Below are 11,369 nucleotides of genomic sequence, written 5' to 3'. Positions count from 1 at the left end.
TCTCTCTCTCTCTCTCTCTCTCTCTTTCTCTCCCTCCCTCCCTCTCTCCCTCTATTTGTTATCTTGTCTGTGCAATATGTGTGTTGGTCTTAATGACTGCTGAGATCTATTCTAGCTCTGCAACTCCACTTCTTCCTTCTCAAGCAGACAAGGCCTTCTTCTGCAGCATCATCTTTTTGGCTGCTCAGGGTGTTTTGGCTGCTGATTTGTATGCTGAGTATGTGTGTGTCTTACTTCATAACATGAAGAAAGGGAAACATTCTCAGACAAGGTTATTCTTAGATGTAGAAACCAAATTCTACTGCAGTCTCTTGAAGGCTTTTGATTTTCCTCAGAGGGATGATCTCAACACTTTGTAAGATGGTTGTCTTTGTGGCATAGAGCGGGTAGTGCAGGCTTCCCAGGGGATTAAAAATTCCAGAGCACATTCTTAGGGAGCATAAAGGAAAGTCACCAGCATTGTTGACTTGTTAACTTTAAAGAATCATAAAATTATGGCATTTTAAAACATAGAATTTTAGAATCTTAGAATCCTCTAGTCTGTGCTCCGAGTTGGATCGCATCATAGAAGTCATAGTTTAAACTATCTACTGTAGTCTTTCAGACGAGTCTCTGCTCGCACACCCCCAGGACAGGAAGCTTCCTATCTCTCTGTACAGTGAGAGACAGAGAAAAATAATAGCTGACCTTTGTGAAGTGCTTTTAATGTGTCAGGCACTGTTCTGAGGGCTTTGCACTTATTAGTTAATGTACTGATCACAGTGACCCTACGCAGTAGGTACTGTTATTATCCCCACTTTAGAGATGAGGAGACTGATGGATTCTACAGCTATGAAACAGCAGGCTCGGGCTCCAGACTACTCACAACCACTGCTCTGTGTTGGTTAGCTTTGAGAGACAGGCATCTGGGCATTCAGGATCTCCTGCCCTCCTGCCTGGAAGAGAAAGGCTCTCCACTCTGGCAGGACTCCCCATACCTTGCTTTATTCCTTTAAATCTGGAATCAGCAAGCTTTTCCTGTAAAGGGCCAGATAATAAATAGTTTAGGCTTTTCAGGCCATATGGTCTCTGGCATTAACTACCATTGTACCAGGAAAGCTGCCATAGTCAATATGTAAATGAATGGGTGTGGTCGTGTTACACAAAAAACTTTATTTACCAAAACAAGCTGCAATTACACATAACTGTAGTTTGTTTTGTTTTAAATGTTAATAGTGTGAATGAAAGATTCTGTGGTAAACTCAATTTGGAAAAAGTTTCCTGCATATCCCTATCTTGGAGATTCACAGTTTGTCCTATCATTTAAAAACTTCTCAGGGTCATAGAATAAAAAACAGACAAACCTATTTGTCTCGATTTTACATTGCTGCTGCTGCTTCTGTTGACTCAACAACAATTAAGATTACTCAGAATCATAGTCTATTGAACACTCATAGGACATTCCCATCGTGAGAACCCCCTTTGTTTTACAGACAGGTAAATTGTGTCTCCAAGGTGGAGTACCCATGAGACCGCTCCTTCTGGATGTCTGCAAACCTAGACTCTGTGTCTTCCCCCACAGTGTTTGCGTCTCCTCCTATGAGCACATCTCATGCTTAGCTCCACAGTCTAGAAACTGGGAGGGGTCTGCTCTAAACTTCTCCCTCAACTGACTTGCACCTCCACTTCCAGTTAGTTTCTAGTTCTTATCAATTATTCTTTTCACTCTATCCTCATTGCTCCTTATTTCCCACACATATTTGTCCACCAAACCAATTTCTCTTGGGATAAACTATGGATCTGCAGGTGGAAGGATAAATGACATGATTCCAGGGGAGAGGACAGGACACTTTTTGGTGCCTTTTGTGGTGACTAAACAGCAGCTCTCATATCCTACTGAGTACCTCATCAGGGGCAGAGAGGTGCCAAGCCAAAGCTGTGGTGTGGAGTGAGAAAGATTTGTGACCATATGGCAGCTTTCTTTTACTTAAGGTTACGGTAGAAGAGACTCAGGGTCTTTAGAACAATGAGATTTTAGTTCAGAAGAAATCTTCATTCTTAGACTTATGATTTTACAAAATAAGAAACTAAGGCCCAGAGACTTAGCAATAGTCATAGCAATTGGAGGAAACCACAGACTGAAGCCAAGATCTCTTCTCTTCCAATAAAGTACCTTCTCCACTCTGCCTTCGGTCCCTTCTTGCAGAAACAGCACGATGTTGCTGAAAGGGTTCTTGGTGAGCATCTTGTAGATGAAAGACCTGAGGCCCAGAGAAGTCTGGTGGTGTGTCAGCCAGACCAAGCCAGAATGAGGACCACAGGGAAGAAGGCCCAGCAACACTCCATTGGAACTCCAAAGCCAGGCCCCTCAGGCACTGTCTCTTCAACTCGGGAAGAAGGAGAAGTTCCTAAAAAGACTTGCCCTTTCTGGGCCCCAGGATCCCTTTGTGTAAAGTGAGAGAGTTGGGGTCACTTGATGATATTTGGGTTCCATAGAATCATCCCATTTTGTGATTCTGTAAGGACACAGTCTTGTTCCTGAGTGATTCATGTTTCAAGTTTTTCCTGTGAACATAAGATCTGACTCTCTTTTCCAGAAGATTCAAAGGCAGCACAATTTATTTGAATGGCTGATTGAGAACTTCTTGGGGCCTGACTTCTCAGCCCCAGCCCCAGCTTTTGTCCATCCTGCTGAGGTGCTGACTTGGCCTGGATTCCAGGTCAATGTGAACCTTTGTGATCCCTGACATCAGGCCCTCAGGCAGTGGTGGCCTCCCCCAAGCCCCAGGAGGGGAGGAAAAGCCAGCTCTGTAGAGCAAACCTTTTCAGCATCCCAAAAGATGAGGATCTCTGAATGACGACTTTTATGGGATTCCACCTTAAAATTTGGCAGGGAGGAAGGGGAACATGGTAAAGGGAGTCAAAAAGGGAGGATAATAGGAGAAAAAGAAAGAGAGGCTAAGGGGAAAAGCACGACAGAAAGACAGATGTGGCAGCAGAAGATACCCTGGGGTGCTAAGTGAAGAGACAGAAAGGCAAGATGGAGTGCGATAAAGAGCGAGCGGATTGAAAGTCTCCCGTCTGTGTGTACTTGCCTGTGTCATGGCACATAGCTCAGACTTCCAGACTGTCCAAGCTGCAAGGGTCCCTTAAGAGATCATCTGGTTCCAGCCTCTTATTTTATAGGTCAGAGCCCTGAGACCCAGAGAAATAAAAGATGCCAGAATCACACATGCAGCCCTGTGCACCAGGACTGAGGGAGCTGCCTCTGGGGCCAGGGCTCTCTGGGTGGAGCCCTGTCCTCTGTCTGTTCTCATCTGTGTTTCCAGCCTGGATTCAGCCCATCCTTGTCTAGGGAGTCGTGACTGGGACCTACTACCTTCCAACAATGCTGTTCTGCCAACTAACTGGAAGTCTCTCTTATTGCCTTGGTACAGGATATACTGCGGGGACACCATACAAGGTCCCGCCAACCCAGAGTAATACTGCTCCGCCCCCCTACTCCCCATCACCCAACCCCTATCAGACGGCCATGTATCCAATCAGAAGTGCCTACCCCCAGCAGAATCTGTATGCCCAGGTAGGTGCACATAGAAGCCTGGGCCCACCTCTTCTGCAGGTAAATGAGCCACCAGCCTGGGTGGGGTGGGGGTGGGTGAGGAAGAGAGGGAAGGAGAGTTCATGGATCTGGCCAGCTGTCACTGTTATGTCATTGGAACAATATCCCTGCAGTCTACACATTCTCCTACTCTACCTTAGCCCCTGGAGGGGTGACACACAAAGTCATTCTGGTTAACGGAGCCCAGAATATCAGAGGGGCAGGGGCCCTGGAGATCACCTAGCTCAACTCCTTTTAATACAAGTGGGGAAGCTGAGAGCCAGAGAGGGGAGTGACTTGTCCAAGATCACACAGGGAGCTACTGGTTGAGTCAGGATGAGACCCCATATGTCTTGGGCTTCTCTCCCTACCCGCGGCATCTACCCTTCCTTCCTAAAGTTTGTGAGCTGAGTAAGGAGGAGTAAGTGCCCAGGCTCTACCACCAGTTCCCTGGATGACCCTGGGCAAAGTTATTTCCTCTCTCTGTGCCTTCGTGCCCCCATCTGGGCTCCTTCAACTAGAGACTGTGCTGACTCCGAGGGGATGGCTGTGAGACTGGGACCAGATGAGGCTCCAGCTACATGTGGCACATTTTTCTGGAGTGACAATTTTACGAGAAGTTTAAGTAGTGAGGAGAATACTTTTTTAGTTTAAAAAACAGCTATAGGGGCCAGCCCGGTAGCGCAGCAGTTAAGTGTGTGTGTTCCACTTCGGTGGCCTGGGGTTCACCAGTTCGGATCCCAGGGGCGGACATGGCACCCCTTGTCAAGCCATGCTGTGGTAGGCGTCCCACATATAAAGTTCAGGAAGATGGGCAGGGATGTTAGCTCAGGGCCAGTCTTCCTCAGCAAAAAGAGAAGGATTGGCAGCAGATGTTAGCACAGAGCTAATCTTCCTCAAAAAAAAATTTTAAAAATAAATTAAAAAAATAAAAAACAGCTATATTGTAGAGTAGAATGTAAAACTTTTAAAAGATGAAACAATAGGCTTGAGATAAGTTTTTCTTGTTCGTGGTAGGTAGTTTTGCACTATGCTATCAGACCTCTGAGGTTACAAATGGACATTCTAAGGTTCTTGTCATTAGTTAGGAGAAACATTGAGAAGCTCTGGATTAAGATGATCCAGGGGTCCCTGTCTACTCTGTCCCAAGTCAGCAGGCCTGTGGGCTGTGGCAGCAGGAAGCAGCCATGTGCTGCAGGCAGTGGGAAGTCACCTCAGACTGTTGACTCCATCTTCAACCTTTTTGCGTAAAGGGAAATAGATACTAAGAGACACGTGGGGAAATGCTCTGCATTTGTGACGTTTTTCCAGTATGTAGACTGGAAGCATTCGCACCACTATGATAGTCCCACTAGCAATCCTCCATGTATATGCACACAGTACTCAGTGTCCACCAGCCCCATCCACATCCTTCTTCACTATTGATTGTGGTCACTCCCTTTACATTTTAGGCAGCTTATAGAAGCACATTGCAATAAGATACAGACTACAGACTTTTTTTTTTTTTTTTTGAGGAAGATTAGCTCTGAGCTAACATCTGCTGCCAATCCTCCTCTTTTTGCTGAGGAAGACTGGCCCTGAGCTAACATCCATGCCCATCTTCCTCTACTTTATACGTGAGACGCCTACCACAGCATGGCTTGTCAAACGGTGCCATGTCCGCACCTGGGATCTGAACCAGCAAACTCCAGACCACTGAAGCAGAATGTGCACACTTAACTGCTGCGCCACCGGGCCTGCCCCAGATACAGACATTTTAAAATGCTAGGATCAAGGTTAAGGGAGTAGAGCTCCTACCCCATTAGATCATAATGGCAGCCCTAGGACCAAGGCAGGACACGGTTGGAGCCTTATTTTTCAGACCAGAGCTGAGCCCAGCACTGAACTATCCATGCAGTCATGTAGTAAGAGAGAAGCAGAGTCCCAGCTGGCACCCAGACGTGTGTCCCTGGGCCAGTGCTTCTCTAACCCCATCCCTTAGGGTCTGGGAAGGACAAGCTCCCCTCTCGTCTCCTCCTCTCCATATCCCACCCCACCTCTTCCAAAAGCCTGTGTGACCTCAGCCTCTTTCCCCCAGGGAGCCTACTATACACAGCCGGTGTACGCTGCCCAACCCCACGTCATCCACCACACCACGGTCGTCCAGCCCAACAGCATTCCCTCTGCCATCTACCCAGCGCCTGTCGCTGCCCCCAGGACCAACGGCGTGGCCATGGGCATGGTGGCTGGCACCACCATGGCGATGTCAGCAGGTGAGGGCAGCATCTGTGTCAGTGTCCATCTGCCTCCTCCAGGAACTCATAACAGAGTAGAGAACACAGTCATGGAATCAGCTGTAGCATAGCATGAGAAATCCTGTGCCAAGAGGTTCTGGGAACCCAGAGGAAGTACCCTCTAAATCTGTCCACGGGTATGAGGAAGATTGCACCAAGGAGGGCATATTGAGCTAGGCCATAAAGGGTGAACAGAGGCTAACCAGAGAGATGAAAGAGGGAAAAGGCAGACAGGCAGACATGAGTGTGGCATGTTCACAGAAGGCAAATGGTCCAAGACACTTAGAAAATAGGCCTATGGAGTTGGAAGGGTGGCCGGAGCAGTCAACAAAGATAAAGTGGTGAAGAGTGGTGAATAACTTTAGGTAACGGGGAGCTAACAAAGGGGTTTAAGCAGAGGGATCAGGTTTGGTTTAAACATTCTCTCTGGCTGCAAGTGGAGGCAGGATCAGATAGGGAGAGGCTGGAAGCAGGGGGGTCAGTGGGGAGGCTATAGTTTAGAGGAGAGATGATGATGCTAGGACTCAGGTAGCAGCAGGGTTCCAGAAAGGAGGGCATTGGGCAATCTTATTTAGCAGGGAGGAGCTTAAGGACCTGTCCAGTGATTGTAAGGCATGGGAGAAGCAGGAGTCCAGCAAGACCCTTTCTCCGTTTCTGGCTTACTCCAGAAATCAGAGCCTTGCCCTTCAGGAACCTTGAGGCTGGGGATGGGGAGAGACAACAGAGAAAGAGCAGGTTTAGGGAAGTCTTTGGATGAGCTGACATTCAAAAAGAGAGCATGAGAAGGCAAGAGGGCTATGAATAACCTTTAGAGACCCAACTTTTAGAGAATCCACTGGGTCACCTTCTGAGAGAAGAGAGAACAAGCAGATTGAGTTGGGGGAGAGGTGGGAGTTGGGATTTTAATCTGTCCCTAATGTAAGGGGTTGTTGAGGCTTCTCATTCCCCAGATAAGGTCAGCAAGTATTGAACATCTGCTCCGTGCCAGCTTTGTTGTTCAGGTCCTGGGGACCAGTTACCGATAGATCGGACCAGAGCCCTGCCTTTAGGAACAGCTAGGTTGGTGGGAAACGTGACCACATAAACCAACAATTACCACTCCGTATGATGTTTGTGCAATAAGAGGAGCATACAGAGAAGATTAGGAGGAGGCCACTGAAGAAGCGTGATTGACTCTGTCCTGGAGCATCAGAAAACCTTTCCTGAAGGAGATGAAGCCTGGCAAGGTGGGGAAGGGTGGGCAGCATTTCATGAGCAGGTGGGGAGGTGTGGCCCAGGGAGGAGCAGCTGTCAAGACCATGGCTTCATCCTTTTCGTCCCAGCGCCTTGGGACGGCCTCATCAGGTTTAATCTCTTTCTGGTTGCTTAGGAACCCTGCTGACTGCACCCCAGCACACCGCGATTGGGGCACACCCTGTCTCCATGCCAACATACAGGGCCCAAGGGACCCCTGCGTACAGCTACGTGCCCCCGCACTGGTAAAGCCTGCAGCCCATGCAAGTGAGTGGGGCCGGGGCGGGAGAGGTAAGAGGGTCACTGAATACTGGAACTGCCTCAAAGCCCCTGGCTTGGTCTGAAGCACAGGTGTCAGCAGGGGGCAGATGACAATACCAGTTGCTTTCTTGCTCCAAGTTCAGTAATATCACTCTTAATAATAGCTGACACTTTATATATATTCTAGATACTTTATATGTTATCTCAATCCTTACAGTAGCTCTGTGAAATAAGAATCATTAGCTGTATTTTAGTGATCAGCTAATTTAATCAGATTTAGGTATTAGGTGACGAGCGTCACTTAAACCAGTAAAAATTAAGCTGGGACTTGGACCTCCAGTCCTCTGGTACTGAATTCTATGCTCTTTACCGAATGGTCTTCAGACTTCTTTTAACTGTGGGCCCCATTCTTCAAATGAAATCTTACCGCAATCAGATGTTGGCTCTGACTGGGGCCAGGTGGAGACCTTGGGCCGACCCCCACCCCCAGCTTCCTTACTGCTTTCAGCAGCTCCTGAGGCAGTGCCAGTGAACCACAGGGCTCTGGAGATGTCCCTTCGAAATCCTCTGCCCTACCTCCTCATCACCCCTGCCCCTCCACCTCCGCCAGGGTCTCTTCACACTGGTAGGGAAGCAGGTGGCTCCAGTGAGAAGGCACACAGGGCTCCACTTAGGGCTCCCAAAGTGAGGGAAAGGGTTCAGTGGCTTCCTGAAGTGGCCTCGGGAATATCACTGTGACTAACGGCTTTCCCATTCCTCCCCCAGATCTGGAGTCACACATTGTATGCAACTACTCAAGTCTTACACAGGTGCTGGAGCAGTTCCCTAGCAGCACCACCTCTATTTGCAAGAAGAGACAACGGAAGTGCAAGGGTCACTTTATGCATCTTAATGGTTTTGGTTTTTATTTTTGGTTTTTGTAAAAGCTGCTTTTTCTAATCTCCTGCCTCTCCCCACTATCACCCTCTTAGCCACTGCCCCTCTGGCTCGACCCCCTCCTCCTACCTGACCAGGCACATCCTCTCTGCTCTTCCCATCCCAAAGTACCCAGTCCCCGGGGATCCCAGTCTAGTTGCAGGCAGAGAGTGGGGTTTATTGCAGTGGTTCAGCTGAAGGCACAATTTCCTTTGAAGAGCGTAACAGATGTGGCCCTCGGGTCCAGGGTAGGAACTCAGAACTGTTGAGCAGGCCACATCTCTGGGGGATTGTTTCTTTTTTGATTTTCTCAAGCACGATTAGTTTAGGACATTATTGTGTCTTGACACAAACGAAATGTCTTCTGAGAACCATCGTAACAGACCAAGAACCAAACCCCCTGATTAGGTAGGAGTGTTCATAGCAGCTTAATACCCCAGGTGAGAACCTGGGAAAACCAGATTCTTTCTTTGGGAAAACTTGGGGGGGGGGAGGGAAGGAAGAGAGAAGAGGGGAGAGAGGTGCTTTCTTGCTGGCTTTGGTTTGTAAGGTCTCTGGCCAAACTGTCTGGGCCTGGACCCTCTGATTTGCACGGTGATGTTAACTGACCTGGCACTTCCTCAGAAGGTGATTTTGACCTCAGACCTGCCAAGCAGCTGCAGGGTGGTGGGCTCCCAGCCTCCCAAAGCCTTGGAAGGCCAGGTGCCCTGTGTAATCCAGACCTTGGCTTCTGAGCCCTCATGGACGCACTCTGATGAGGAGCTTCCTCCTGATTAGAGTGGGAACCTATAGTATTCTCTCCCTTCCCTCTGCCCTTCGTAATGCCAGGGCTCACCTGTCTGTCTGTGGGCAGGCAGGCATGCCAAGCTCTTGGTTACCTTGTGCCATTCATGGCCAAAGTGAAGGAACCACATTCCAGGTGGGTGCTGGCAGCTCGGAGGGTCAGGATAGTGAAGGAAAAGCAATAGCAATAAACATTTCATAGCCTCATGGAACTGAAGGGACCTTAGCAATCATCTCATCCATTCCCCTATTTGACAGATGAGGAAGCTGAGGCCCAGAGAACAGGAAAGGACTTCCCTAGACCTCGCAGTAAATTAGCATTAAATGCAGCCTTCCTACCTAGGGGCATGTTGCCCAAAATTTACTGAGGAATGGATCAGATGAATCGGCTTAGTTTTGTAAAAATTAAGTCAGCAGCGCCCCACCTGGTGAGCTCTGGGCTTTGGTTTCTGCTCTTTTCCTCCACTCACTTCAAAGGTGGGGGTTGAAGACTAGGCAGAGGTCACATGGGGGCAGATGGCAGAAACAGAAGTTTCAAATGAAGAAATAACATTTGGAAATTCTGTGAAGACATCTGAAACTTTTGTCCTATACCTGACTCCAGCCCTAGGAGAAGGAGCAGATGGGCTGGCTAAAAAGGAGAGTCCATGCTGTTAGGACAGCAGCCCCTCGTCTTGAGAGGAAAGGAGCATGAGGATGAGGCCCAGGAGACATGGGCTCTCCTGGGAGAAGGAGGTCCCCTGGGTCAGGAGGCCCCCTAGTCTCAGCCAGGAGCTGGGTTGCCGAGCACTGCCCCCCTGGCCCCACCGCTTGGCTGGGCCAGCAGCCCCTCTGGGGGATGCAGGAACATTTACTGTACAAAATGAGATCATTGATAATATTTGGGACTTTTAAATAACTCTTTTCATTTTAAATTCATGCAAACATACCCCTACCCCTACCTCCCATGTCTCCCTAAAGGAGGAAAAAATCAGGAAACCCTTGGGCCAGCAGGACCTGTCTGGCTGTTCCCAGGAGGTCAAAGACCATCAGCATCCTTGGCCCAGAGCTAGGACTTGGGGGCCCATCTTCTTGGCCTTCCAGGGAACTGCAAGACCAGTAAGGAGAAACCCAGCTGTTCTGTGGTCTGCTCTGGGGTGCTGAAGAGGTTTTGTTTTAAAACAACAGAAAGTTTTCCAGTGTTAATCCATTTTGTCCAAATACCTCCTCCTACTCTCTGGTTTTGTAAGAGTGAGTGAAGGTTGTTTTAGATTATGTCATACATGTTTGGAAAATGCCAAAATAATAATAATGATAATAATAATTATATTAGGAAACCTTTGCATTTGTCAGGTGCTTCATAGATTTCAGAGCACTTCACAGCCTTTAATTTACTGGCTCTGAGAGAGAGACGGGGTCCGTGTTATTACACCCATTTGACAAGTGAGGAAATCGGTTCTAGAAGGAAAGGGAACTTCCTCAGAGTGAGCACAATGCTGGTATCCCGACAGGCTTCCCTGAACTGTGCTACCTCCAGGTGGGCTAGGGTAGAACCAGAGAGGAGGGGAAAAGGAGGAGACCTAGGGATGACCTTGTGACTGTTGTTCTTTCTACACCAGTAAGTAAAAACTAACATTTAGTACCTCACAGTTCACGAAGCAATTTCACATCCATCCCTGGTTTAACCTTGTGAGATAGATTGTTCCTCCCATTTGATCCATGAAGAAACTGAGACTCAGTAAAGCAAAGTGACTTGCTCATAAGTGGCTAAGCCACTTGAATCCCAGTCTGTCTGCTCTCTCTTTCCCTCCAGTCTGACTCCACACACAGGCTCTTGGACTGAACCATCTGTGCTCTGCACCCTCTCTTAGCCCTAGCATGTCATTCAAGATCAAAGACAGGCCCCAAGGCAAAAACGAGGCACAGAGAGGCTGTGGTCTAGAAGAGCCCACGCCCAGCACCCTTTTTCAGTAGGAGCACCGGAGCCCCAGTTCAGCTGGCCTCAGCCTCTTGCTTTGATGGACATCCACAAGCCTGGCCAAGCTTGGGGAGTCGCTGCAAAGGGACTGAGCCCAGGAGAGCAGGGGCAGTGGTGTGCCTCTGGTGGGATGAACATACCTGGTAGGATCACCGTGCCTGTAGGGAGGTACGATAGGTATCATCCAAAGATGCTAGATGGCCCAGTGGTCAAGTTGGACGGAGGGTCAGAGCTGGAAGGGCCCTGTCATTGTAGGAAGGCCAGCAAGCCAGAGAGGACAAGGAGTGTGCCAGCCAGACATAGTGAGCTGCAGCGCTGGCACCAGCATGCAAACTCCTCTCTCTACCCCACTCCACTGCCTCTCCCAGTA

At 48.7% G+C, this 11,369-nt stretch overlaps 1 protein-coding gene across 7 annotated transcripts in view; it reads left to right on the top strand.

Moving 5' to 3' along the window:
• The window catches only part of FAM168A (family with sequence similarity 168 member A), a 176,423-nt gene extending 165,054 nt beyond the window's left edge, over positions 1-11,369 (top strand). For all 7 annotated transcript variants that reach the window (XM_046685111.1, XM_046685112.1, XM_046685110.1 and 4 more), the window contains 4 exons: positions 3,417-3,559; positions 5,655-5,829; positions 7,220-7,350; positions 8,110-11,369. In XM_046685111.1, coding sequence (XP_046541067.1) covers positions 3,417-3,559; positions 5,655-5,829; positions 7,220-7,332 — 431 coding nt within the window. In that variant the 3' untranslated portion in view covers positions 7,333-7,350; positions 8,110-11,369. The remainder of the gene's footprint in view (positions 1-3,416; positions 3,560-5,654; positions 5,830-7,219; positions 7,351-8,109) is intronic.

This window comes from Equus quagga, chromosome 14 (assembly GCF_021613505.1).
Source record: "Equus quagga isolate Etosha38 chromosome 14, UCLA_HA_Equagga_1.0, whole genome shotgun sequence".
Lineage (NCBI taxonomy): Eukaryota > Metazoa > Chordata > Mammalia > Perissodactyla > Equidae > Equus > Equus quagga.
The sequence above is the reverse complement of the archived record's forward strand: the minus strand, read 5'-3'. Positions and strand labels throughout refer to the sequence as shown.